Source organism: Dermacentor albipictus, chromosome 2 (genome assembly GCF_038994185.2).
Source record: "Dermacentor albipictus isolate Rhodes 1998 colony chromosome 2, USDA_Dalb.pri_finalv2, whole genome shotgun sequence".
Lineage (NCBI taxonomy): Eukaryota > Metazoa > Arthropoda > Arachnida > Ixodida > Ixodidae > Dermacentor > Dermacentor albipictus.
This window is the reverse complement of record NC_091822.1, coordinates 143,835,021-143,862,829: the sequence shown is the minus strand read 5'-3', so window position 1 is coordinate 143,862,829 and position 27,809 is coordinate 143,835,021. Positions and strand designations below refer to the sequence as shown.

The following is a 27,809-nucleotide window of genomic DNA, read 5'->3' as shown; positions in this document are numbered from 1 at the left end:
AAACACGTCATAGCCGCGGTGTTTTAGGGGTCACTTATGTGAAGTTTCTAGCCGGACGCGCCAACCATGAGCAATCACACAATATTGACGCTTGGAAATTTGTGTGAGGTTGTCCATGGGCCTTGCTGATTCTTAGTAGGGTGCCGTCTGCTTAAAAGTTTCAGAGGCCACTGCTAGAAACATTGCTTAGCCGAGGAACTCTTTCTGTTTTTGCCGCGCAAGGAAATGTAGTTGTCCCTGAGAAGGTGGCGGTGTCGATCCACTGTGACAGTCCGCGGCTGTCGCAGCAAATGTGTCCAGAGTCAGCGGAATGGCTAAAGTCTGCCGATTTTTTGGGTTCCTTGTTGGCACTGCAACTGCGTAATATTGCGACAAAATGCCGTAAGCGTAGACCTTCAATAACCGCTAACTACTGGTTGAGCATACGATGACTGTGATACCTTCGCACATGTATGTTAATCCGGGCCACTGATACATCTAAGACAGCGAAGCTGGAGTTCTCGAACTTTCCGAAAGTCCTATAGGGCTGTTTTGCCACTAGCCTAAATGTAGACGAGGCTTCTCATATGGTTCACTTCTTTTTCTTTATTACCGACATGGCAACATACAAAACAAGACATTTTAACAATAGATAACAGGCACGATAAAATTCTCTGCCATTGGTTGGCGGTCACGGGGCTAAAAACGCTTGAAATTCGCAAGCTCAGTCATCACACTGAGCTATGTTGGTTTTTCTTTTTGCAAATTATACATTTCCTTAAAGTAACAAATGCTTTCAATGAAGTATTCTCTAACAGGCCGGGCGCTTATTTCGGCATGTCTCACGGCCATTCTAGTTTTCCGTAAACTATGTAAGGATACACCAGCATGAACGTGTCATACGGTACGGTGTCTTCATTTAGAGTAGGCAAGAAACGAATCCCATATGGCGTAATCGGCAAGTCCTTCTTTGGCGTTCTATGTAAGATGTCCCAATGAAATACAGCATCCCCGCAGTCAAGAAATATGTGTTCAACTGTTTCGGGTTTCAGGCATAGTAAACAGTTGACGCTCCAAGGCACAGAAAGTCCTTTTTCCTCTAGCCACGCTTTTACAGGTAAAGTATTAGTGTGGAGCCGGAAAAAGAAGGACTTTACCGGCGGGCGTACTGGCGCTCATTTTACTCTCTTAAGGACGTCCTTTTCAGGTCCAGTGCAGAACATCGAGCGATACAATAGCATCGGCAACATTGTGTCTATCAGGTCCTTATATATGGGTCGGCAACTGGGAAGACCATCCGGGTACATTTGCAAATATCCGCTGGACAGTCACGCCGGCAAAGTCCCTAGGGGTGCCGCTTGAGCACTAACGTGATGCGGTTGATTACTGGAATGCCGAAGCTGAAAGGGTTCGTGAGTGTACACTTAAATGGGGAGGTCGCAATTTCTCAATGTTTGTTCGTGCGACAGTGTGCAACCTGTTTGGCGTTGCCAAAGTTTCTTACGTGCTTCAAGCGTGTGCATATCAAGGGCCAACATTCAACGTTTACACAGAGCACTCGCAGTGCTTGTATGGGGTTCAAGCTGGGAGCGCACCAGTCACAATAATCTCTTTCGTTCCGTTAAAAGTGGAGGATTAGGTCTGTCACATTTGTTCATTAGGCAGATTGTGTCGAGTTTTGTTTACTTACGAGACCAAAATGACCCATTTTTATTAACCATGTTTCAAACAAGGCTGAGCGAAGCTCTACCTGAATTTATTGTATCGTCTCGTCTGTGCAGTCAAGGCAGAGTGCGTGGTTTCTCACATGCTTCGCTGCAGTATTCGAGCTTAGAACTTTTATACCCTCTATGTTCCTGCATGCTGCGCTCAGACGCCGACGTCTGGCTGCCCGTTCTCACCAGTGCCTTGGTCATATTCATGCACTGCTGATGAATATTCGTGCGATAAACAAGGGACGACAAAGTAGACCATAGATAGTTTTAGAATAGCGTTTGTTGCCTTACGTATACGTTAAAGGGATGCGTCTTATCGGGACGTTACGCTGCGTGTCGTTTCAAGACATTTAATTTAATGTGCGAAACGCAGACTTAAGGAAGACGTTAAAAGACAGGGTGCTGTCTGGTGCCCCGCTTCAAACATATCCAAGCCAAGGCAATCCATTAGCAGCCGTCCCGTCGTTTCTATGCGGACGCCGGAATGGCCGAACAAATCTCAGAAATTTGCCGCGGTGTCATCTCATATAAGTTTCACGTGAGTTTAAAGCAAGTGAAAAATTCATTTCTATAGTAGACACTGGTGATCAACCAAGAACGTGACTGAAGGCACCCAAATCCCCAGAGAAAGAGGGGAGAAGATCATGGTCGCCCCTTTGCCCCGCAACGTTCATCCCGTTCACAACGCAGGTCGTCGCAAGGCAAGAGCAATGAATATGCTAAAGCAAGTAAACAGAGACAAAATCGCAGCAAGCTTCGTGGACGCAGCTGCATACCGAGACGGCAAGGCTTTTGCGGTTTCCGTCGTTGACACGCTGGGCAAAGTTATCAACTGTGCTTCTGTCCGGACGACGAACCCAGAGGTGGCCGAGCAAGTGGCCATTGCACTCGCCATGCAAGACGGTCGGAGAGACAGGGTCTATAGTGATTCGAAAGCCGTCATCAGGGCATTCCAGAAAGGCCGGGTAGCCCGGCAGGTAGTTCAAATTCTGAAAGGCGCCAAACACGGCAACACCTCCATGCACTCGATCCTTTGGTTCCCTGCACACGTCGGGGTGATTGAGGGGGTTCCTCTGAACCTCAACGAGTCTGCCCACGAGGCTGCGCGTGGCTTTACCGACCGCGCTGCCCTCGGGTCGGGCGACTCTCTCCCCGGACACCGAGACGCTCCTCTCACACACAACGAAATCACTAAATTCTTCTACTTAGAAAGAAGGGTTTTCCCCCCGCCTCACTCCAAGTTAAGCAGGCCGCAGGCGGTCACACTAAGACTTCTGCAAACGAACTCGTACACAAATCCGCCGTCCCTTAATAGCATATATCCAGAAATTTATCCGAATTGTTCTTGCGTGGCCTGTGGTGAGGTAGCTACGTTGCCTCATATGCTCTGGGAGTGCGGGTCGCTGGGCCCGAAGTTCACCAAGGAAGAGTGGGACGCCCTCCTGCGAAGTCCCGTCTTTGAGGATCAAATCCTGGCCGTCCAGCGCGCCCGCGATCGGGCCGGCAGACTAGATCTGTCAGTCCCGTCGTGGGATTAGCCAGGTGCGCGTTTTATCGCGCTTTGCTGGACCAAATAAAAGTTTATTCACTCACTCACTCACTGGTGATCAACGAGAGCGAGAGCGTAGTCATCACGAAAACTCATGCTGAAGCGGGAGCCAATGGTTCCGCCATATTTGACAACGCGTATCTAACGTACGCTATCAAAGCGCACGTAAAAAAAAAAAACACACACACAATAGCGTTCTGGGAATGCGCTGCGAAGACAACGCTATTTCTTTACGTATACGTAATGCACTTACGTTAAATGTAAATTGACACGACACGAGTGCAATGTGCCTCGTTTATTGCGCTACTCCTCGTCAGTATAGAAAACCAATTCACCTGCCTTCAGTATCTCAAAAGCCATGCAGTACAGCCGCTCCTATTCAGGCTTCGCCACTCGCTTGTTCTATGAGTGACATCTGATACCAACCTCGCCGACGCACGCCGCCTTCGGCCTTCACCCCCGCCACACGAAAACCGTTCGTGAACTCCCCGCATAAACTTCGCTGTAAGAATGCTTTCACCGCTTCTATTACGAGGTGCGGCAGTGAGGCGAAAACACGTACCGTGGCGAGCTTCGTGAGAAGGGCCTCGGCGTCGCGGACGCTGGGTGCCGACAAGCTGTCCAGAGACCGCCTGAATGGCCTTCGGTCTGAACTGGGTGTCTGAGCAGTGAGAGAGGCAATCGGATTGCTAGTTCAAATTTCCCACACCAGGAGAAAGCTTATGCGCGTTGGGCGAAAGTAGTAAATTACACTTGCAATGAGCGAGTACTCACGTCGTATTTACCAATGTGATGAGCAAAATGAGAGCAAGGGGAAAGAAGGAGTCAACATTTCGACAAGTGGACGTGTCTCTTTGAAGGTGACATTTGCTCTCCTTGGCACAGAATACATAGGTATGGTTCTTGCAAAAAGTAGAGAGGGTAGGGCGCATGGGCGAGGTAACGACCGAGGGTGTCTTAGCGGCGAGGGTGTAGAATTGAAAATGTAAATGTGTAGAATTGAAAAGAAAGATAATGCGCTACGGAATGTTCGTGGAGGAATGTGAGGTAGCGCTCTGTGTCAGCCGGTTGACGTGTCATTGTAGGTTCCTCTTTTCGGGGAAGGGGCCTGGACGGCGACGAAGGGGGAGGATATCTGCTCCTAGTTCCGATGTAATTTATATGCTTGAATGGTCGTTCTGTAAGAAACAATATATGGGTGAAACGGGACAATCAATGAACGTCAGGTTAAACAGACACAGCTAAATAGCTTCCCAAAGCCGTCGTCGAGCATTTCAACCAAGCAGCTCATAACTTTGATGAACATAAACTCTACATACTACAGTCAAATTTCCGTTCTACGCGAGATTCAAAACACCGAAAATCATGCATAAGTTGAAGACATCGCAACCAATAGGCACAATCGTTTCAAAGTGAGCTTTAGAATCTATTCACTACGCTAAATTTCAAGCTATAGGCAATAGCACTTAGTTTTTTTTTCATAGAGTTGCTTAGTCCCCCCTCCTCCGCTCTTTATTTTTTGTATTAAACTGTGAACAATGTTCCAGACTTCCTTTTCTCTCGCTCATTCCTTTTGTTCTGTTATTGATATATGTATTCCTTCTTTTCCGCTAGCACCATTTCCTGCCGCTATTTTATGCGAAGCATATTACGAGAGCTCAACCCAGCTCCTCAGGCGCGGCGGTGTCGCCTTGAAACCACGTGACACCGTGACGTCACGACAGAGGAGAAGTGGCTTTGGCTCAACTCTTGCAAGACGGGCTGGGTGGGAATCGAACCAGGGTCTCCGGAGTGTGGGACGGAGACGCTACCACTGAGCCACGAGTACGATGCTTCAAAGCGGTACAAAAGCGCCTCTTGTGAATGCGGTGTTGCCTTAGAAACGAGCTGTTTCTAAGGCGTGCGTCTCTTGCTCAGGCGCATATTTCGTTGCCGCGCCGAACGCTGCTTTGCTCGACGCTCACGGCGTCCAATGCGGGGCGCGTAGTCGCTGCCCTGTAGCCCATTGTCTTACACCCCTTGGCGGGTCGACGGGAACGCTGTCGCGTTCCACTCTTGAAGGCGAAGCAGTAATGCATGAGTCGTTTCTTCGTCTAGCCGAACCAAATATAGCCAAGCAACAGCAGTTCACCAGGCTAAACAGTGGTTCAACAACTAAAATAAAAGCTAGTATGCTTCGCATCCTGGGCTTGACCTTACCTAAGCCACAGCCATTTTTTTATTCACTCTTTGAGAGAGACGGTAGTTCATTGACATCATGCGGAGTAGATATCCCTTCCCCCACTCTTGGTCGCCGTCTAGGCCCCTTCCACGAAAAGATAAAACCACAATGATACGTCAACCGGTTGACACACGGCACTAGCTCACAATACTCCACCGACGCTCACTAGCGCATTATCCTTCTTTTGAACTGTTCGCATCGCCGCTAACACACCCTCCGTCGTTACCTCGCCCACACGCCTTATCCTCTCTCCCCTTTACAAGAACCGAACCTATACATACTATGCTGACGTGATCACATGTCGCCTTCTGAAAGACACGTACACTTGTAGAAACGTTGGCTCCTGCTTTCACCTTATTCTCATGTTGCTCATCGTCTTGAATTTCCATCTCCCGCATTCCCCGTGTTTTCCCTGGATTTACCAATGCGGTAAGATAAATAGAGCGGCAAATATTGCGCGAATGAATGACACGGGTGGCAACGCTACCCCCCGATTGCCGTAAAATGTTCGGAAACCGAAACTATAAAATATGTCCATTGTAGGAGAGAACATAGAAGAAGAAAATGTTTAGAAATTTATCGCCTGTATTGTGGATTTCGCACTGCTGTGTCTTGATTCACCGAAGTGCCACTTCGGACGTCAGGAACTTGCAACGCAAGCCATCTCGTCAAATAATTAAGTGTTCAGCCCGATCATGACAAAGTTCCAGGCAGTGTAGGATCTGCCCATCCCGATTTCACAAAGGAAGCTTGTAGCTGTGGCACTTTGGTCGTTTTCTCAACAATTTTGCGGAGATCACAGGCCGTCTCACTAACATACTGAATAAGGTGTCGTATGTTCAAGGAGCGCTGCACAGGCCAACGTTGGCCTTCTCTACCTTCATCACGTCGCTTAATACTCTACCTACACTGGCACACTCTGCGTGACCGCTCCAACAGATATCTATACCGATGACAGTGGTCACGGATTCGGAGCTGTTTTGGTTCAGCACCAGAATGGGCATGTCCGTGTTATCGCCTACGAAACCCTCTCCTCTCGCGAGCCGAACAGAACTGCTCCATCACCTAACGAGAGTGTCCGCCGTTTTGAGCAGGGCACAGTGAAACATTAAATGATATCCAGGAGAGCACGTTGTTGGGCGAGTCGGTCCTTTACTTTAAATGATATAGTGTCCCTGCTAGAAAAAGAAGCAAGCATGCGCACACAAACACAAATCTACATCGCTGGGAATTTTTCCTTTCTGCCTCTTCTAATTTCTTCGCAAAGGTTCCGTCTTCCCTCACCAGCTCCGAGAAGCAAATGAGCCAGCTGTGACTACAAAATTTTCAATACAGTATACGCAAGGCGTCTGTCTTGGAAAGCATTATCGAACCTGATCGTCTCGGCAGGATACAAATTCTTTTTTCCACGAGACAGCGCCACTTACGACGACCAGTGCGACGCGAGTGTAGAGGTGAGCATCGATGCCACTCCTGCAGACCTGGGAAATGCACTTCTTGCCTGCTGATAACTCCGACAAAGGGCAGTGCAGAACCCAACAGAACTCGCACGTAGCTCGGCGTCATGGTAACATGCATCACCTGCAGAAGAAGTGCCCTGTCCAACTGCTCGACGTGAAGAAACTCCAGGACGCGGTCGGTGATCCACATGAGCGGCAGGGCCAGGGCGGCACCCGAAACCATCGTGGCGCCGAGGAAGGCCACCGAGCAGACGAACGCGAAAAGCGCCCGGCGCCGCAGCCCAAATCGGGCGCACAGTGTCAGGCTCAGTCGCGGAACGAGGTCTGTTCGCTGCTCCACGGCCGACAGCAGCATCAGCGTCAGCGCCAGGCTAAGCACGGGCTCCTGAGTGGTGCAAGTCATGTGAGTGTTGAGAGAAAGAAAGGACAAATGATTTTTGTCGCGGGAGAGGTGGACTATGCCGACAGAGCCGTCCAGCTCGGCGACAGAATGAAAGGAGAGGAAGCAGTGCCTAGTCTCATGCGCGGAGTCGCCATCTTGCATGCGGTTGTAAATAATTGTCGTAACCATATTCCGCCTCTTTGTTTCCTCGTTACATCTTGATAGAGCTGCAGGATAAAGCCACGGCAACACCAAACTACACAGTGGGCTCCTCGTACGAACCCAGCTGACCGTGGCGACTGATTGGCGTACATCACTTACCACTACTTCCACTTCTTCATTCAGTCATCCTGCTCGGAGAGTGTCGGCATAATTGAACTGCACCGTGACAACATAGCCTTAAATAACGGCCTTCAAGATCTACAGCGTGCTCAAGACAACGAAAGATGCGTTAATAGCATAGTTTTTTTGCAATAAAATCTAGACATAAATCTGGGGCCACCGGCGGTGCGGGCAATGTTACAGAGCAGTAATGCAGAGGATGGGTTACCGGGGATGCTGTTTCAGATGCTGTGTAATTCCTCCATATTGTCAAGTTCTCCATCTATTCATCTCCGATTAGCTCACAGGGTGGCTACGCCTTCAATGACTTGCTCAATACACCAACGGGCCGGAATTTGACAGTATCTAGAAAAGCAGCCTGGGATATTAAAGTTGCAGGCTCTTTCCTGGATGTGGCTTGGCCTAAAGCATAGTCAATGCCAATCAAACGAAGCTTCAGTGGGAAGTAAACCTACGTAACAAGTTTTGGTTATCTCAAGTTGGTCTCCGTTTAACGCTACGTATTCCTGCGCAGTATACTTGACCAGCCATTTGATGCGCGCACCGAGAGGTACTCGGGCGCTACGCTGCCGGTGGTCATGATGCCGAGAAGGGGCCCGTCCACCAGTGGCAGCAGTCCGGTTACCGCCTTCGGGACCACGTGCAATGACCACATCAGCAGCTGCAGCAGAAGGCTGTACACGCACCGGCTAGCCTGCGTGTACAAGGAACGGCAGATATTCCACGTGCTGCAGTTTAGCAAAAAGCACTTGGAAGAACTTCTCGAATTGAAACAAGCGATTTGGGTAGCCCGTTGTCCACGCCAAAGGAAATGTCGTGAAGAGGAAGCCTAGGCTCGGAGTCAACTGTGATTTCCCTATTCATGTAGACCGCAGAAATTCTTTTATAAGACGACAGGTTGTTGGACCATTCTGAAGAAAAAGTTGTTGCATGTGAGACAAAAAAGTTGAATTCTAGCAGACATTACCTAGGAAGTCAAAGTTCGATTTAAAACCTCGAGATTTTTTGCACAAAGTGTCAGAAATTTAAAACATGGAGTACGTAGCTTAAAACTATATCACTGCACCTAAAATAGATATCGCATTTCAGTGTATTCTGCATCTATGGCAACATCTCAAGCACTCGAACTAGATATGCACATTTGCAGGTTGCGTGAAGTAAATATAACGTTTACAAGGATTTTGTACAAAAGCTGCACAGAGATCGGTGCTATACATTAAAAGTGGTGCATACATCTAGTACGCGCACTTGATATGTAATATTAGGCACAGTTTACAGGACTGTGATATCGCTTTTTATAGCAATAGCAATTACACGAACCTTCCAGGCGCATTCCTGCCGTCGGCGTCGCATTGAGGTTCCGTATAAAGTCGAAAGGCAATAACGCCGTCGCCGCGCGTCGTATTCTGTATGTGCGAGGGAAGCATGCGAGGGAAGCCAATGTTCGTAAAACCCCTTAAACTTCGTAAAGTAGTGACGCCCTCCTCCTCCGCCTTCACTCCTCCTCGTTTCTCCTCCCTTTCACGCTCCCTTCTCGACCGTGGCGCCGCCTACACTGCTCCAGCGTAGCAACGGCGCCAACATGCGCTCCTCGCCACTCCCTAGACGCTTCTCGAGCAAAAATGGCGCTGAAGCACGGCGCGAGGGCCCACGTGATGCAATTAGGCCAATAGCGACGCGGCGTCAGTCTCGGCAAGAGCGCGCGAGGAGGAGGCGCCATTCTTCAAAGCGTGGCAGTACTTTACGAAGTTTAAGAGGTTTTAAATGTTCGCGGCTCTATCTGGCGCGGGTGAAGGAAGAAAGTGGAGAACAAACGTTCCTCTTCCGTAGCCCGAAAGGCCGTGGGGGGGGGGACGGAAGGAAAGGTGGGAGGGGTTGGACAGCGTTGTGCGCCGGCAGCACCTGCGCATTTCTCGACAGGGCGCAAGGGGAACTGACAACCGCGGCTGAATCTCGCGCACCATATGTGGAGGAAAGCGGGTACGCAGCGCGGGAGGGAGGAGCGGCGGCTTCAATTCCGCCAACGAGTACGCAGTTTGCGAGGCCGCGCGCGGTCTCGCCGCTCGTGCGTTGAAGCGATGGACAGCCCGAAGGTCACTTCGCTCGCTGCTGCTGCCGCGCTCGCTCACACCAGCGTTTTGACAGCGGGTGCCCGCGCTCATCGAGTGCGATGTGTTCATGTTCGCTTGTGCGCACTGGCACCATTCTTGTTTATTCAGTTAGTAAGAGAATGTTTCCACGTTTATACGTCCGATAAAATTACTATCCTTACTCCGTATATATGTCTACTATTTTGATATCGCAATCGATGCTTCACTTTTCAGGCGAAACAGTGACTTTTTTTTACGACGAAAGCTATATATGATTAAGCTTCCGTAAATTTTTCGACGACCGGCAACAGAAACGGACTTAGCGATTTTTAACAAACACATACGGGTGCAGTGCGGCAGGGCAGATGTCAAAATGTGGAACAGATTAGAGCGCTCGTCGTGAACAAGAGCGTGACGTCAAGGTTATCGCAGTATTTAAGCAGGAAAAACAGCTAATGGGGTGGACACGTATAGTTCCTACACCCGAATAACAACATGCGTACGAAGAGCGCTGTAGGGAACAGCAACGAGAATGTAAACGGCGCCGGTGCGAAACGACCTCTGGCGAAGAACGTTCCCGCCATGCTGAATGAAAGCGACAATCGCGTGCCCGGGCGCCTCCGAAGGAGCAACGACACCATACTCGAAAGGCAAGAAATGGCAACCATTCCACTCTGTGAAGAAGGAATGACAGCGAAATCACTTTGCTTTGCGTTTGAGAGCTTTGATTGTCCGCAGCTTTCGCTGCCAAGCTTGGTTTTCGATCCTTCCTTAGTTTCCGACGCTAGCTTAGCGCGCTTGGCATTCCAGACCCTATCCAGTGAAGCAGTACGCCGGGCGGTATCCGCGGGGTGGCCAGACGCCGCTTTGAGACGCCCGGCCTCGCTCTTATGCATGGCCAAGGTCGAACTCACTAGGCGAGTGCGGCGCTTCAGTTAGCTGGTCAGGCGGCGACCCAGCTGCGGAGAGCGTATGCGCCAAGCCGGCTGCGGCGGGTATCGGCGCGGCGAGTCGCGTGATGTGTCGCCAAGGCTACGGCGCAGCTGCGGCCAAATTACTGCAGACAGCGAAACTCGGCTCGACTACGCTAGTAAAGCTTTCGCTTTAAAATATCTACGTGCTCCGATTTTTAACGCGACAGCATGAGGGACCCCGTGTCGCGACAAATCCGGAGTCGGACATTTCGGCAAAATAATTTTTCGAACAACCCATACCCAGACCCTCCAACTCGCGCAAGAAAGTTTGTGAAATAAGTGAATTTTTCCAGCTAAAATACGTAAAAAAATCGTAAAGTGCCAGTTGCACACAATCTACAGATATGATAGCGTCGGATTGTAATTTGACTATACGAAAAAAACGTAATTTTGTTACTACGAAAGCTACACAAAACCCCTTTTGCAGCATTTTTACCACTCATAGGCCAGTCATGGCGCCCGCCACTTGCGCGCGCGCCGGCGCGCCAGGTTCCTCGCAATACCTACAGCTGGCACTCGCCTCCAGCGCATCGCGCTCCAGGCAAGAGGCCGCGTTTCTACCAGAAAGCCCGCGTTCGTGCATATCGTTCGCGGCCAGCATTTCCTGGTAAACAGTACAGTTACGTACGCTCCAGCTGCCGGGAAGCGTGAGAAGCAGTCAGGGATCTTTGAATTGATCGAGTTCCACGCTTAAAGGCGAAGCTTAAGCGTCCTCCAATTTGTTTTTTACTGTTTACCTTTTATATTTTCAATATACTTTCAATTGTATTTTTTACTTGCTTGACTGTATTTCTGGTGTATTTTTGTATCTTTTCAAATAATTGAAGTTTGCGTGATTTTATGTCCCCATTTATGTAATGCCTTCGGGCCCTTAAGTAGAAATAAATGAAATAAAAATAAACCTCCAGCTTCTTTCTGGACAACGGCACATTCAATTTCTGGAAATTCTGTACTCGTCTAAGGACTCCTTTTGTCCTTTCTCAGATCGCTCCATTTTCATGCCTGCACGCCAAGCGGTTACCATGCCTCAAACATTGAACCGTTGAACATTGTTAAACATTGAACATTGAACCGTTAAACATTGAACTACTAGTTTCAAAAACAGCTTTCTTTTCCCGCATGATTGAACACTGGCTCTTCTTGCGTGCTGAAGACCGGTTATTACCTCTCTCTCGATTTTAAGTGGCATAGCTGACGTATAGTTTTAGTTTTACATTTTGGTTCTAGTTTTGTGTTCCTGTCTGTACACACCACTGCCATTTTTGGTACACCTACTCCACCTATAAGCCTGGCGGGCTACTGTAGGTATAAAAAAAACAAACAATGCTGGATATCAATAGCGGGAACGCTTCACTGTTTTTACATAGTTGTGCTATTATTAATCGTATTTGCACAAATGCGAATGAAATATACTTTTCTTTCGAACATATATATCCGATTTATTCTGATTTCAATTCGGGCTTACGTACTGGTTTACTGATACGATTGGAGGCCCGCCTGCAATTGATAGACATCAGTGCATATGTACTGGTTTACTGATACGATTGGAGGCCCGCCTGCAATTGATAAACATCAGTGCATATGTCCTATCAACCGCTTCAAGTTCCCTTTGCAAGTCGACCTGAAGCTATGGTGAATTTTCATTTTTTTGTTGACGTACAATCAAGCTGATCGATCGTATTGACTTCCATATAGCGTTGCCTACAGTGAATTAAATACATGGGCTATTTTGTACGCTCTTCCTAGTATACGTCTATAAGCAAAAGAACAAAAAATACAGCGTATTCGACCCCATATTTAAAGGCAGTATTATTCAAATACCAGTCTTCAATTCGGAATTGTTTCCCCACTCCCTTCCATTTTATCGCACAGTTCGGCATACTATATAGTAGACGTATGCGGGAAGACCCAGACGTAAGTAAGGAGAAGCTCTGGCGACAACTGGTGACAATGTTTCACAAAAGACTTGTTGCGATGAGGAAATATATTCTACTTATGCGCTCAGAAGTAGAAATACCATCACGGATGTATTTTTTGTGATTTTTTTATTTCGTAGATTGAGGGACAAGACAAAAAGATTTACCGCACGTTATGGTTCACTACAAAGTGTCAAAGTGTCGTCAGAAATCATCATCACCATAACTGAATACGTCATGCGCCATCTTGGAATAGGTCTGCGCTAGTAAGTATCCGTCGTTCCATGCCTCCTAACTGGCGGCATGGTCGTTATTGTCTTCGGATGCTGTTGTGTTACAGTCGATCCTACCGTGCCGGCAGGATAACATGGAAGGTCACTCGAGCCTACCTTAGAGCCTTCGATGAGAATTGGAGAAAGGTAGAACGGCAGCAGGTATCCCACGCGTCGAATGCCATCGGTGCGATTCGGAGACGGCGGAGACCACCTCGCCTTGGCTGCATCACTGCTGCTGCGACTTGAACCTGAAATCATGATAGAAAAGAGCACGGACCACCACTTTGAGCCCGATGGACGCAAATGTGTCGTAAGGAGAACTATATTTTGAAGAACGCAGAACATAATTCGTACTGGCGCCATCTTACGAAGGACATCAAAAGCCAGCCCTTCGTACAAGTGGCAGTGAGCACTCTCCAGGCGTTTACTCCGAGTTGAAAGCAAAACACTCCCGAGATGTCTATAGATCCTTTTTCATCTTTTGATGGAAGGCGCGCGAACGCTTTAAGTGGACGCTCGCTGACTGAAGCTTGTTTTGGTGTTCACTTCGAGGCGGATCTTACGAGGCGGCTGCGGCGAGTGCCACAAACACCCAGCAGAACGAGTGTTTCGATAGCGTGTTTCGAGACAGTCTTGCCAGTTCAAGGTGAACGATTCAGCTTGCGCATCAGATTAAAGGCATTATCTATAGAATGTGTAGATCAAATGAACGGAGCACATCAGCCAACGACAGAAGCATACCTTTGGTACTACGTAGACCTGACGTTGCGTTATCGTGTTACGACAAGCTATGTTGGTCTCATATAAGATATTTACTTCATAACCATGGGCACTGCCATGCACATGTCAAGCGAAGAGGATCAGCCGCCTTGGCGAGGTGGAGGTTAGCCGATAAGAAAAAAAAAAAAAACACGCACTCAGTAAAGGGGTTCTTAGGGCACACGTTTGGGATGACCCGATCGGAAGGGTTTCGTATTAAACACTGCCAGTTGCATGTCCAAAAAGATTGTCCACAACAAGGAGCTTTAGAGGAAGCGACGTGCGAACTCAGTCTTCTCACCACGCTTCTCCATGACCAACCGTATATAGGCGAAAAGTAAGAAAAGTGGTTGGTGTCTATGATACAGCGTGATGAAACAGCTCTCAGGACCATAAGCGGAGCTATGTTATGTGTTTAGAGGCGGTACACTGTCTTGCGCATCGTTTATTTACGATATTCATCTCAATGATATTCATCTAACACTGCCATATAGTGTTGCTCTAGAGCGTTGTGCCTCGCGTTATAGAGAGATTGAGAGGAATTATGTTATTAATTATTATGCACAATAAATTAGACTTCCGGTACCCACCACTTTCAGGCCGTCCGTTCATGACTCGTTCTTCTTCTTCCTCTTCTTCAACCGGCGTGATGATGATGATGACGACGAGGATGGTGGTCTCCCCTTTTCGATTAGGTAGCCACCGAACTGTGTCCAGCTGGCCGGATAAAAAGAAAAGAATTAGTACGATGCCACGATACTCACGATACCAGTGACCCCTAGCGATAAGTTCCTCAGAAGCGGCCAATGATCGGCGGAAAAAGATCGGTGAGCCACTGCGCTTGTTGCGTGGAAGAGAAACGAAGAATGGTTCGACTAGCGAAGTTAACCATAGAGACGTCCGCTTTGTTACCCTAGAGATGGAGAAGAGGCATACAGTATATATACAGGAAAAAATATGGTGTAACGCATCTCACGAATAATTTCCACGTTAATAACGTTAATGCAATTTGCACTGAGGCAATGCAGCCACGCAGCGTCTTGCCACCGAAACGCGTCATCCATAAGGCGTGTATGCAGCCGGCTTCCTCTCTCGCACTTGATGATGATGATAATAATGATCGCGTAGTGCGGCTAAAACCTTTAGAATGGGCAGGCAGGTCAATTGCTCGCGTAGCCATGAAAAAAAAATTAGACATATAAAAATAAAATAAAATAACAAACATAAACACAGAAAAGCGAGCATAAATAATAAAAAAATTTAGGGGAGAGGAGGAAGTAGTCACAGTGGTGTGCGCACCGCTGAACACACTGCGTCATCTACTGGCGCCACCGCAAGGTTTGCGCGTGGTGCCTGTGTGGATTAAGACAAAATTGCCTCAATATATATATGTCACGGGTCTAATTCGGCCCAACAATGAAAAAAAAATTTAATGTTTTTTTTTTCTCATTGAACAGTGGCACATATCCGGTGACCCAAGTTCGTGTCAGAGGCTCATTGAAGTGCGGCAGACATCCCGTTGTACATCGTTAGTTACCCGAGTTGCTGTTGAACAAGTTCATTGAAGAGCGCCGCACATCCAGTGACACATACCCAGCGAGGACAGACTTGCTTATCAAGGACAGACTTGCTCAAACGAAGACTGAAACTTATGGAACGTCCCAATTGTCTCCAACTGCCGTCTCCACCGGGTGGATCCTACATTGAAGCTGCAGAGTCCATCGAAATTTTCCCACCGTGATGCAACTTTACTGTGCCGCCTCTGGTTAGGGGCAGCTTTTACGAAAGCCGATCGACTCATTCCTTATAGGAATTTCCGACACACAGATCTGTGAATCGTGCAACTGTGAAAAGACGATTGAACACGTTTTGTGTTTTTGTGATCTCTATGACAACGAACGCGACTTTCTTCAGAGGGTGTTAAACCGATTAGATAACAGACCATGTTCAGAGACTAAGATTCTCGGACCATGGCCTCATGCGTCACAGGCTTACAAAGCGACGTGGGCACTGCTACGTTTGATGAAAGCGACTGGCCTCAGTGCCCGACTATAGGCGCGAAGTTACGGACATCCGCATCTACTCACACCTATAGTACCTTCTTCTCTCGTTCTCCTTTCTTTTCTTCCCTTAAACCCCTTCCCCTGTGTAGGGTAGCAAACTGGACGTGCGTCTGGTGGACCTCCCTACCTTTCCTCCCTTCCTTTTCATCCTCCTCCTCCTCCTCCACTACTGCCCCACCCCCTCCTTTCAACAGTGTTGTATGGTTTTCTTCTTGTGTGCTGTCACTTTTTGGCGCTTATTCTATTGAAAGAGCACATTAACCTTACCGAAGTGCGCTACCTGTAGAACCGCAGGTATACCGCGCGAATAGCGCGAACCTGGCGCTGAGGCGTGCGCTCATGCGCCAGAACAGCCAGCGGTGCACAGCGATACTCTAACGGAAGAGGAACAAGAACGTTTACCTCGCAAACGTGTAAATAAGGTGTCACTATATGATGCTTCGCAGCGCGATAAATTCCCTTAAGGAAGCTTCGGCTATCAATTTTTTTCTTTGGAATTGCGACCTACATTGCTCATTTTCCATTTCTATTATTTTTTGTATCGCAATATATATTATTTCATGTGTTTTCAGTACAGGCTATTTGTTAGACAGCGTTGACCCGTGTGTTTGTTTCTTAGCCAATCCAATGCAGGTTAGGTTAAGTGAGCTTAGATTTGTTCGCTTCCCTTATTTTCGACTGCGGACAACCATAGTATATCCTCGGGATAGCATGTGTGGCTTGCACCACTTGTGAAGCGCCAGAAGGGATAGCTTTCGAATGGAATCCTTCCGTTATACTGACCTTGTTTAAATCTTTATGTGCACTAGTCATCACGAAGGCTGAATAGTGGAGCTATAATGGTTAAAGCAACACGGTAATATCAAAGTAAAATGTTTGCCTTTCACGACTGGAAAAGTGGTTTACTATTTTATTTATTTTCCTTCCACCCATAATATTATCTGGTGATTCATATATTCTGATTCCTTATCAGCTTTCACATTCACCCAGGCGCAGCGAAATTCAGAGGTGTCATAATCATCATCGTCAACAACGGCAGCAACATCGGTATTGCTTCAAACGCTTCGCACGAATGTAGAAAGAAGAAGAAGTAGAAGAAGTCATGATTGCGTCAAGGAAAGGCGCCATTTACCTAATCGGAATCCACATGGTAAATGTTGAGCTTGCGAAACACTCTTCTGTCCCATTTTGCGCACTTTTACCCTTTGAGCATTTAGGCATCTGACGACAGAAAATGTGGCTTTCTACAAAGGTTGTTGACCTTGTCTCGGCGCAGGTGCCCAACATTGTCGGCATCGTGCGCTTTTCTTACGGCTTTCACAGGACTGGGGCGCGTAAGTCTGCTCCATGGCGTTTGCATTTGTGCTCCTGACAGTATTCGGTGTAGCTTGCCGCAAGTGATTTCCTTAAAGGCATGCACTATGGGGACGGAAAGCCAGTACGCTGATTCCACAGAGCGTGAAAAATAACGTAGCATTTGGCTACACGAAAGGTATCTCTTGTAGGAGTGTATTCTTGCAAAAAATGAACTTTAGTTAACTAAATATTACGCGAAGTTTATTCTGTTTCATATTTTGCTGCTGGCGAACGTTGTGTTTGTGTATGTGTGTGCAGGAAGCCTGTGATGATGATTAGAGACAGAGCATTCAGCTGCTACGATGGTGTCCGGGTTGAACCTCACCATCGCGTGCATTTTTATCATTGACAATGCTTACTTTGCGGGACAATTGGCGACATCACCGCAAATCCCGGAGAGATAGAGAAAGAAAGCTTCCCTTTAAAGGGAAGCTGAAAGGTTTTCCAGAAAAAATGAGTGAACATCTGTACATAATGGTTTTCAACCCTCCGAATTCGAATATCGTATCCAAATTGAGCGAAAGAAAGCGCAAATATATTTTATTTTGACGAAAAGTGCAGCAGCGGACACGCCCAGCTCGTGCGTCTCGTTTCTGCCTGTGACGTCAACTCTGCGTCGTGACGTCAACTCTGCCGCTGCCGACCGCTGCCGCTACACATGAAGCGCGGTGCCAGGTAGTTTGGTGCTGTTTTCTGAGACGGTAATGGAAAATTTAGAGAGACTGCGTCTTTCTGAGGAGTTCGGCGTTACTCCCTACATGTACGAGCCGATTGCGAAGAGCCGGCCTCTCGAAGAAGCAAACGATGCTGGTGCGAGCAGTGCTTTAGACGCGAACGAAAGCAAAGCCTTGTGATCTCCTCGTGTTGGAAATGCTCTTTAGTGAGTGTGTTTTTTCCAAAGCGATCTAGTGATCTCGGCGATCTTTCGGTGATCTAGTGAGCTAGTTTCCGGTCAAACAACTGTAGTGTTGTGTTCCTGCATGCCTCCTCGTGGAACGTAAGCGGGGATGCGATCGTCGGCATTTGTGCGCTGTCCAAAGCTGTCGGCAATCTACAAAGACGGTTTAAACGCGCGAAAAGCTTCCCGGTTCATGCGGTACGTGTAGCGACCTTCATCTGTTGACTACCACTCACGTTGACTACCACTCACGTTGATTACCACTCACGTTGACTACCACGCACGTTGACTACCACTCTACATACACGCAGACGCACCAACAAAGGAATGCAGGGTCGATCGAAGCAGATACACGATGGCACGCACGCAGAAACAAGCGCGGTCAGGCACGGTCGCGGACGCTGCGAAGGAACGAAGCAGAGTTGACGTCACAACACCGCGGTTTCCGGTCTCCGCTCCGCTCGCTCACTCAAAGGGGGGCGGAGCTACAGCGCAATTTCAACCGACGATTACGTCGCTCCTAATTGAAAAAAAAAACCCAAATTTTACCGACATGGTTTATAAGGTTCCCGCATCCGTATATGAGCGTCTTATTGAATTCGACAGACTCTTCAGCTTCCCTTTAAAGACGGGTATGGTGAATCTTATTGTATAATGCTTTTTCTGTCTAGCAGGTACATGTGAAAAGTCTTGTAGCATAGGACCAAATTACTTTTTTGGGGGGATGGTTTTCCATGGCAGTGACGGTGCCCTTTTCTCTCTCCTGCCGCAGAAACAGAAGGGCTCGTATTGGACGTGTTGCTTGGCGCCGAATGCTTCTTGAACATCATCAGCGACGCAGCGGTCATCCGACTCCTTTGGCAGGCGGTACGGCTGCGTTCAGTAATGACATCCCCGTACCCTAAAGATACTTAACTAAACAGCGGATGGCATCAGTAGAGTAGCAAGATTGCCGGAGTCGCCTCCTCATAGCAGAGACGGTGCTATCTATTAGACTCTGGGAGATTGACGGGCGCGTTTTGCCATTTTCACAAACAGCTGTTCCAAACAGGCAGGGCTTAATCTCTGAAAACCATATTATGTCTTTGCAAGAATAATTTCTGCAAACTCATGCTGCATAATAATTGTGTCATTTTGCAGAATAAGCTGCAGAAGGTTTTCGACCTCCATTGGGGTACGACGCATAAAAAAGAGTCGAAGTATAGCTCAAGATAAGTTCCAGGGCCACATTTACGGAGTCGTCCGTAGCCCATGCTTTGCCTAGGAATGCAAAGACGAGCGAATTACTTTTCCTGATCAATATTGCTCAACAAATTAAATTTTTTATCTTTTTTTCTAAAAACACAGGAGAAATCAAAAGCAACTAGCGCAGGTCATGTGAGTAAATGCATTCATCTTGCTTTCTTTATGAATATTGGTGCACTTGACAAACTAATTTTCTCTACTGCATCATTTGATGAAACGGAAGATTTAACCCATTGAGCAGAATTATTTCTGACCACTCCATACAATATACCTTGCCTTCCGTACGTCGGGATCAAGTTGTGTCTGAATAGCACTTGCTTTATTTTGCTTTTTTTCCCCTGAAGGTGATGTTAGAATCGAAATGAATTAATTTAGAAGATATTTTACTGCCACAACCAATCATAAACAAATTTAAATTCACACACACACACACACACACACACACACACACACACACACGCACACACACACGCACGCACACACGCACACACGCACACACACACACACACACACACACACACACACACACGCACACACGCACGCACACACGCACACACACACACACACACACACACACACACACACACACACACACACACACACACACACACACACACACACACACACACACACACACACACACACACACGCTCCAGTAAACGCTGCAGAATCCTCTATACCTTAATTGAGAAAACGCCTAGTTTGTATTCTATACTGAGTGACGGCTGCCAACTTGACGCTAACAATCATTAGCTGTTAAGTATATAATAATAGCGAAACGCGCCATCAAAAGCATATCAAATGTAATAAGAAATTCAAGAACCAATTTTGTGAGGCTCATCAAGCTATGTGACGTCGCTTCTACCTAAAGAAGAGACCACAGCCGGCATTTACGAAAAAAGCTCATGCACTAACATTATTCGTAAAACAAATGCCAGTCCATCCGTCAATCCTAATGCTCGACATAATATTAACGAAGGTAACCCGCCAATAGCAAAGTGTACTTACGAACGAAGAGCTTTGTGAATTCAATCCAGTATTTTAAGGACGAGGTTCACTTTAGAAGAAGGAGAAGTAAATAGTTTAAAACTATTTCTGCAAATACTCTAATTCCAAACGGTTCTGTCCCAGATAAACGTCCGCCGTCTTAGTAAACGTAAATTTTCCTTAGCGGAACGCGTCAACGTCTGATAATCTGACCCAGAATGCTCCGAATCTAGGGTCTGAAGAGTTTACGAAACAGCGACCATTTCCGAAGCGCGCTCCAGTTTCTGTTGGTGGCGTACGTTGCAGGCGGCAGTGTCGACCGTTCTGCGCGCATTCGTGGCGTGGAACACTGTGGCGATGCTTTTCTGCTGCGGTGCCAACCTGGCCGGCCTGCGTTACCCGCCCAAGTGGGTGAGTGCGAGTCCCTCTTTCTCAGAATGGAAGAATCAAGCGACTGCTGTTGGCAGCACTTCCTTTGCAGGGTGTTTGCACAAACCCTGTAAAAGCTGGTCGACTAGATTGCATGCATGTATGCGCTGTGCGATCGTCACATTGAGTTCATTAACATTTCCTCGCCCGTTACAGATTACTGATCCCGACTTACGATGCAGTAATGCAAGTTAGCCGCTGAGGAAATAAAGAACTATAGGATGGGGCCTCGTTCAACGCGAGTACAGCAAATAGAGTCAGCCCGACACGTGATCTTCACGTCAGAGTGCGTGGTAGGCTTTAGTTCAACCCAAACCGTCCGCTCTTTCCGCGCTCCGCGGGCAGAGCAGCCGCACAAGTGCCGGCATCAAATAAAAACTACCGGAAACCAACCATTCTCGGTCAATGCGCCGAGCCTCGGAGGTCGCCTAGCTTTTCTAGAGAAAGAAGCGAAGGGAAAGGCCTCGCTGAAAGTTGCCATGCCAATGCTGGCTGTGACCTAATGCTCACTCCTGGTTCATTTCCTTCCTTGATAACGTAATCACAGCCGAGTCGAATTGCATTCGCGGTTTGCCGAAGAACATTCATTCCGCCATTTCTAAGCCAACATTTAGCAAACAGCAGAATGTATACAGCGGGTAGCCCTTCTTCGCATTCCGCTCATTATGCCTCGGCTTTCTTTTTCTTTTTTGATTCCTTCATTTCTGAAACACATTACTAATATAGCAGCGTGATCGGTAACGTGTGCCTTAAGCACCTTTCTGCTCGACTGCCTACTGCGTGGCATAGTGGTGGCATCTAGCAAGCATGTCGCGATTAGCAAGCATGCATACACATGCATGGACCTCCGAGTTATACTCTCTAGATCAATGCACGGTGCCGGAAACTTCTGAGGCACCAGAGGAGCTAGGCGCCATCTCTGGTGGTAGAAGGCTCGAAAATAACTTTGCGATCTCACATTTTAAAAAGATGTACCCCCAAAGGCTTAAGCACAGAGCAGATTAGCACTTAACCTCCAACGGATTGCGGTCGTCTGGGCCGGGAATCGAAACATCTACAACAATCGAACGGCAATTATAGATATGTATAGAAATTTAATTACCAATTCACGCTATAACTAAACATGAAAGAAGGTTCAAGTTTTTCATAGACATCAGTTTGCAAGCCTAATCGTGCAGCATTAGTCAACAAACGTTCACTATTCCAGCTAATGAAAGGTTAACATTTTCGCACTCGGTATGCTCTTCCTTGCTGCCAGCTTCAAATCTTTGTTTGCAGTTCCTGCTAATATGCAACCCCTAGATTTGAACCGACTCTCCGAGCAGCTTATTATACCGTGAACTTTAATTGTTGATTTCTGTATCCTTTTTCCAGTACACGGAACAGGACGCAGATAAGATTACCTTGGAACAGCAGGTAAGCACAGACGACTCATTCGTACAAAGTAGTCCAGGCAATGTTCACTGTAGAGAACATTATCCTGGCATTCAAAATGGTGCGAAGGTGAGACGTCCTCGGTGCGTGCTCGACAACAGGAAAGGAAGACAACTGTGCTACAAAGGAGATGAGAGCGGTGACAGTGACAGCGCGTCGTCCAGTCGTTATTGCTGTCATTGCGTTCTAGCCTCATTGTTTTCCAGCTGTCAGCTTGCTTGACGTATATACGCGCTATACTGTTCGCGATATCATTATAGGAAGAGCCATCGCTGTCTGCTGGAAAAGCATCAGGAAGCGTTAGCAGTGTGTGCATATTGTAGCAATCCAAGCACTACATAGGTTAACAAGAAGATGGATACGTGAAGTGACCGAAAGTTGTTGAGCAAGAGATGTTTTGGCCTAATAGTCCTGCGGAAAACCGCAAGTTAACTATTACTTCTAGCTCTTGCCTTTGCTTCGAGTTGTTGATAAAGTGGACTTGGCCCTGCCATCCGCTAGCCGTCTGGTTAGCTTAGATGGTGGAGCGGCTGCCCCGGAAACACGGTGGTCCTGAGTTTGTGTCCCGGACAAGGGCGAATTTTTCTTCAACTATGAGGCTGTTCTTTCCAGGAACCCGGATGGGTTTTCTTCGTAGCAATTAGCTACGGTTGGTTGCATGTCTCATTTTCCTTTTAATAAAGAGGTGTTTTTATAAAGCCAGTGCTTCGACAAGGGGACAACGTTTCGTGGCCATTGTGGAAATGCCTGCCCCAGACATCTCTTAATTGTTCGACGACAGTAGATCACATTATATAGTAAGTGCAACCGATGCCTTCTTTACTAGATGCCTGCCACTTGAGCCAAGAACTTTGTTCCATGTTCTTTCCATTTTACTCCTCTTTACCGCGGTCGGCTTCCAGTCCCAATGGCGCAGAACGCTTGCTCAATAAATCACGTGATGTCTCCTCCGAGATTGCTGTCTCATCTGCTAACGTCACGGAAGTAACAGATTCCAGATGCCCGGGAACGTATGTAAAGAATGTTACGTTTCCGGGCATCCGAGTCAAAGAAATATGTTTCTATGTGGAAGCAAAGTGTTACCTTATGGAAAAACTTTGCTTTTCTTTATTTTACTGTGCACCACCACCGACTCTGCATGAGTCTCTTTGGCATCGTGTACCTTACAACACATAAAGCTCCCGCATCACTGCTTGGGCTTCAAGAAGCCTTCGCGATGGAAGCCTCCGTTTTCGTTTTGATGCCAAAGCAATATTCCACGGTACTATACAGAACGAATGTTTCCTATTTATTACATTAAGACTATCGTAACGCGCACATAATTTGATGCCTATCGTGTACGCCTCTTTCAAATTTACGATACCGATACAAAACACACTGGATGCATTTTAAGGTTTCAGGTGATATGTACAGTTCGTTCGATCCGCATAGATGGCTTTGATTTAGATTTTTTTTTTACCTTTATGCATCATATTTGGGACCTATACAGTAACGGAGTTGGTGTCGTTAACCTCTGGGGATTGGTGCTACAGCCATAGAAAGCAGTTGTGTTTCTAATTTGCAGGTGAAGATTGTCGTGATTTGGAGTCCCTGCATTATAATGGCTGGCTTCTGTAAGGTAAGCAGAAGCGATGAATTTACGCTAGGAAAAATTTTCATTAAGGAAATATAAATGTGTAATGAGCAGACCGTAGTAGCTTCTCCGGTATTGAACTCATCTCAGGCTGGTGCAGCAAGCGGGCACCGTCTCCTACTCAAGAATGTCTTGATTGCGTCGTCCATAATGTAATCTTTGCCCGCTGCAGTAGAGTGTCCGCTACGCAATGACTGAACATTTTCCGGAAGTGTTAAGATGCGGTAGATGTAATAGATTTATGTGGACTGGCACGCTGCATGGCGCTGCTACATTAATTCGAACCGACTCAGAGCAACTCGGAAGCTGTGGGCTTTGACAGCCGTGAGATGATCTTATATCGGTCGACAGGAATCGACAAGGCCTTGCACTTAAAGTATAGGCCGTAGGGTACACTCAGAATCAGAACAGGTTTTACTGGGGTGATTGGAAAAATTACAGGATGTTAATATAAAGAAGCAGGTTTCGAAGTCAAAGACTACAACTGGACCACATTTCCAAGCTAAACATAATAAAGCACAGGTTGCAGCGGTTGCAACACATCGCAAACCATAAACAAAGGTTTTTAGCACATAACAGCATCATTAAAGAACTAAATGTGCATAAGCAAGAAGCAGATATAAAGGTGCTGTAGGGTAATCGCGTTAAACACTGATGAATTAACGATATAAATGACATAACGTGCATAACATAATTAGTGAAGTTGAGTACATATACGTTAAAACGACATCATACGCAGTCTGAAGGTATCAAAATGGAAGCGAAATGAAGGCGCACTGAAAGAATGGTAATGAGTAGGAATTAAGCTTCACTATTAGAGAGAATATATTAAAGCTGTTTCTTTAATTAGTGAATTTTGACCGCAGATTCATTCATTCATTCATTCATTCATTCATTCATTCATTCATTCATTCATTCATTCATTCATTCATTCATTCATTCATTCATTCATTTCAGTGCAAGGCTTCGCGTAGTGCTGTGTAGAAAATGTTCCCCGGAGCCGATTGAGCATTTGTCCAAATACGCCGCTACCGTGCCGTGGAACGCATTGGACAGAAAATATGCGGTGTGAAACAGGTTTCGTTTAGAACGCTTCAGGCGTTCGTTACTTCCAACTTATTATTAGAGAACCTGTAAGCGTTGAAAACCATTTACCGATGTCGGAGGTTTGACACAGAAGAACAGAAGGAACAGCGAAAAGGGCGGCAATTTAGCCACAAATGCGCGAGAAATTCGCTTGCATTACGTCATACCTTTTTGAGGTGCAGGCTATCCATGAATTCAATTTTTGAGGTACGAAATGTCACTGATGGTAGTCCGGAGCACGCAAGTACACACACACACACACACACACACACACACACACACACACACACACACACACACACACACACACACACACACACACACACACACACACACACACACACACACACACACACACACACACACACACACACACACACACACACACACACACACACACACACACACACACACACACACACACACACACACACACACACACACACACACACACACACACACACACACACACACACACACACACACACACACACACACACACACACACACACACACACACACACACACACACACACACACACACACACACACACACACACACACACACACACACACACACACACACACACACACACACACACACACACACACACACACACACACACACACACACACACACACACACACACACACACACACACACACACACACACACACACACACACACACACACACACACACGCACACGCACACGCACGCACACACACGCACACGCAACACGCACGCACACACACGCACACGCAACACACACGCATACACAACACACACGCACACACGCACACGCACACGCACGCACACGCACACGCACGCACACGCACGCACACACACACACACACACACACACACACACACACACACACACACACACACACACACACACTACTTTTTTCCTCTTGGACATTCCTAAGTATAACGCAAAAAATGGCACTTCGAAATTCCTAAAAAATCTGTTCATGCCGTCGTAATACTAACAATGGCGCAAGCAGAACTATTCAACGCGTGGAAATGCCTGATGCCTGTGGCGTCAAGCCTATATCATAGGTTCGATGTTTTGGCGCGATATACGAAAAGCGAAACTGGCTTTTATTGTCTTCTCTCACGTCTTCTCTCGTCGTCTCACGCACAAATATATTATACACATTTACCTGCGTGTACGTTCGCTGTACCACACATTGCCTACAAAGGCCGCACGTCTTTAAGACCAGTAATTGACAATGGTATAAGTAAAGAAGACGATCCGTAAAGAGTTACCAAGGTTGAGAGTAAATCACACACTAGGTAGTCGGCGCAGGCAAGCCGTTCGCTGAAACGAAAGAAAATGAGTACTACAATATCGTTCGTGAGATACGCGTTGCAATGTTCGCCTACCAGCTAACAATGCAGATTGCTGCTCCCTGCCTGTTCTGAAAAGTGGCGAGTCGTTGTACGCGTGGTCTTTGTGGCACCGCAACCTGATTTAGTTGCATTATTTTCGCCGTATGGCCGTTAGCGGTTCACGTTCGTGTCATTTTTTTTTGTATGCTTGTACGCAGCTGTACTACACGACGAAGCTGTACGCCTTCTACAAAGTGTACGAGTCGACCGGAGGCAAAGCGTTTGACGGGGCAGCCGAGGTCCGCGCGACTCCTGGCGACCTGAGCCAACACGGTGGTCACCCAACAACCAGGCCACAACGTAGCATCCCGCAGCCAGAGATTGACCCGGCTATCTTCCGTGACCCGACGCCGATCTTTCCAGCTAGCGGCCTGTCTTCCTTTGTTCCGTCACCCGCGCACCCGCAGATGTACCCTGCTGGGCTTTCACGCTTCATTATCACGCCGGTACCTGCGTCGCCCGTGGGGGCCGCGTCCAGATCGCCAGGCCGAATCCCCGTTGGACCCGGCTTTCCTCCGACCCAACAACGTCTGACGTCCAGCGGTCCAATATCCAACGCCCTGACGCCTAGTACGCCGACACCCATCGCCCAGACGCCGTCCCGCGGTTCGAAGTCTAGTGGGGGGACGACGTCCAGCGCGTCTAGGAGCGGCGATGCGAGAGTCCCGCAGACGCTCGAAACGCCGACACCGGCCTCGAGGACTCCGACAGCGAGTGGCGCGGTGTCCACGGCGCCGGCGACGTCGTCCCAGCGGTCTACCCCCGGTGGTCCGATGACCCCATATGCTAACGTCGCCGTGGACCGCACGGCCGTCGGCGTCAACGCCGCGCGAAGCGAGCAGGAAGTGCCCCCTTCCCGCGTCATGAAGGCGCGACGCCCGGTCCCGCCTCCTCCTGCGGGGACTCGCAAAAGCAAGAAACACCGCTGAGTTGACGGGGACGCGCGCCAGCGCTGACGGAATTTTTCGCTCTTCGCGCCATTTTTCTTCTCTAGCTGTACGACGCTATAAAAATATTGTTTTATTGACGGTCAACTGATACGATTGCTGCGATTAAACCAGACGCGTGCAGAAACGTGGCATACCTGAAAGCGGCACTTTGTTCTGGTAAGGGCACAGCGAAAAGTAATATAGAGGGCGTTTCGCAGGAGTGCATCGTCATGCAGGCAGTATCAGGCTCCACAATTGCCAACTCTGTGGATCACCGACATCTCCTATACCCTCGGCACAGAGATTTTTACCGAACACGGAAAAATGAAGGGTCCATCACGAGGCTGCGCTGCCGTATACCTGCGTTGAATTTCTACCTCCACAGGTCTGGTGTGGTCCCCTCACCAATCTGAAGGTAAAGGCAACATTTCAGGCGTAATCGTTCGTTGTTTTTATGCGAAGCATATTACGAGAGCTCAACCCAGCTCCTCAGGCGCGGCGGTGTCGCCTTGAAACCACGTGACACCGTGACGTCACGACAGAGGAGAAGTGGCTTTGGCTCAACTCTTGCAAGACGGGCTGGGTGGGAATCGAACCAGGGTCTCCGGAGTGTGGGACGGAGACGCTACCACTGAGCCACGAGTACGATGCTTCAAAGCGGTACAAAAGCGCCTCTAGTGAATGGGGTGTTG

At 47.8% G+C, this 27,809-nt stretch overlaps 2 protein-coding genes across 11 annotated transcripts in view; one reads left to right on the top strand and one right to left on the bottom strand.

Annotated features, from left to right (window-relative positions):
- Positions 1 to 14,738, bottom strand: part of LOC135904703 (uncharacterized) — a 54,690-nt gene extending 39,952 nt beyond the window's left edge. For 7 of the 8 annotated variants that reach the window (XM_070533077.1, XM_070533081.1, XM_070533084.1 and 4 more), the window contains exons 1-6: positions 14,639 to 14,738; positions 14,253 to 14,379; positions 13,018 to 13,151; positions 8,193 to 8,342; positions 7,046 to 7,309; positions 3,806 to 3,904 (exon numbers count right to left, since the gene is read on the bottom strand). In XM_070533077.1, the coding sequence (XP_070389178.1) occupies positions 3,806 to 3,904; positions 7,046 to 7,309; positions 8,193 to 8,342; positions 13,018 to 13,151; positions 14,253 to 14,379; positions 14,639 to 14,722 (858 nt within the window). In that variant the 5' untranslated portion in view covers positions 14,723 to 14,738. Of the gene's footprint in view, positions 1 to 3,805; positions 3,905 to 7,045; positions 7,310 to 8,192; positions 8,343 to 13,017; positions 13,152 to 14,252; positions 14,380 to 14,574 lie in introns of all 8 variants that reach the window. The other variant, XM_070533083.1, reaches the window with a different exon arrangement.
- A 2,086-nt stretch (positions 14,739 to 16,824) lies between these two features.
- Positions 16,825 to 27,278, top strand: LOC135904639 (ESX-1 secretion-associated protein EspK-like). Of its 3 annotated transcripts, none has more exons than XM_065435502.1 (8): positions 16,825 to 16,875; positions 17,002 to 17,059; positions 18,758 to 18,846; positions 19,327 to 19,356; positions 20,518 to 20,622; positions 22,015 to 22,056; positions 23,639 to 23,692; positions 26,347 to 27,278. In XM_065435502.1, the coding sequence occupies exons 1-8, from the start codon at positions 16,828 to 16,830 to the stop codon at positions 27,115 to 27,117; spliced, it is 1,197 nt and encodes a 398-aa protein (XP_065291574.1). In that variant the 5' UTR covers positions 16,825 to 16,827; the 3' UTR covers positions 27,118 to 27,278. The 3 variants fall into 3 exon arrangements, with proteins under 3 accessions (XP_065291574.1, XP_065291573.1, XP_065291575.1); XM_065435501.1 differs by having other exon boundaries at positions 18,752 to 18,846; XM_065435503.1 differs by lacking the exon at positions 19,327 to 19,356 and having other exon boundaries at positions 18,752 to 18,846.
- The last annotated feature ends 531 nt before the right edge of the window (positions 27,279 to 27,809 follow it).

Coding starts and splice junctions, on each gene's coding strand:
- LOC135904639 (XM_065435501.1), top strand. CDS start 16,828: ATGATTGCGTCAAGGAAAGGCGCCATTTACCTAATCGGAATCCACATG. Junction 20,623..22,014: donor TGCGTTACCCGCCCAAGTGG/GTGAGTGCGAGT, acceptor TCCTTTTTCCAG/TACACGGAACAGGACGCAGA. Junction 23,693..26,346: donor TAATGGCTGGCTTCTGTAAG/GTAAGCAGAAGC, acceptor GCTTGTACGCAG/CTGTACTACACGACGAAGCT.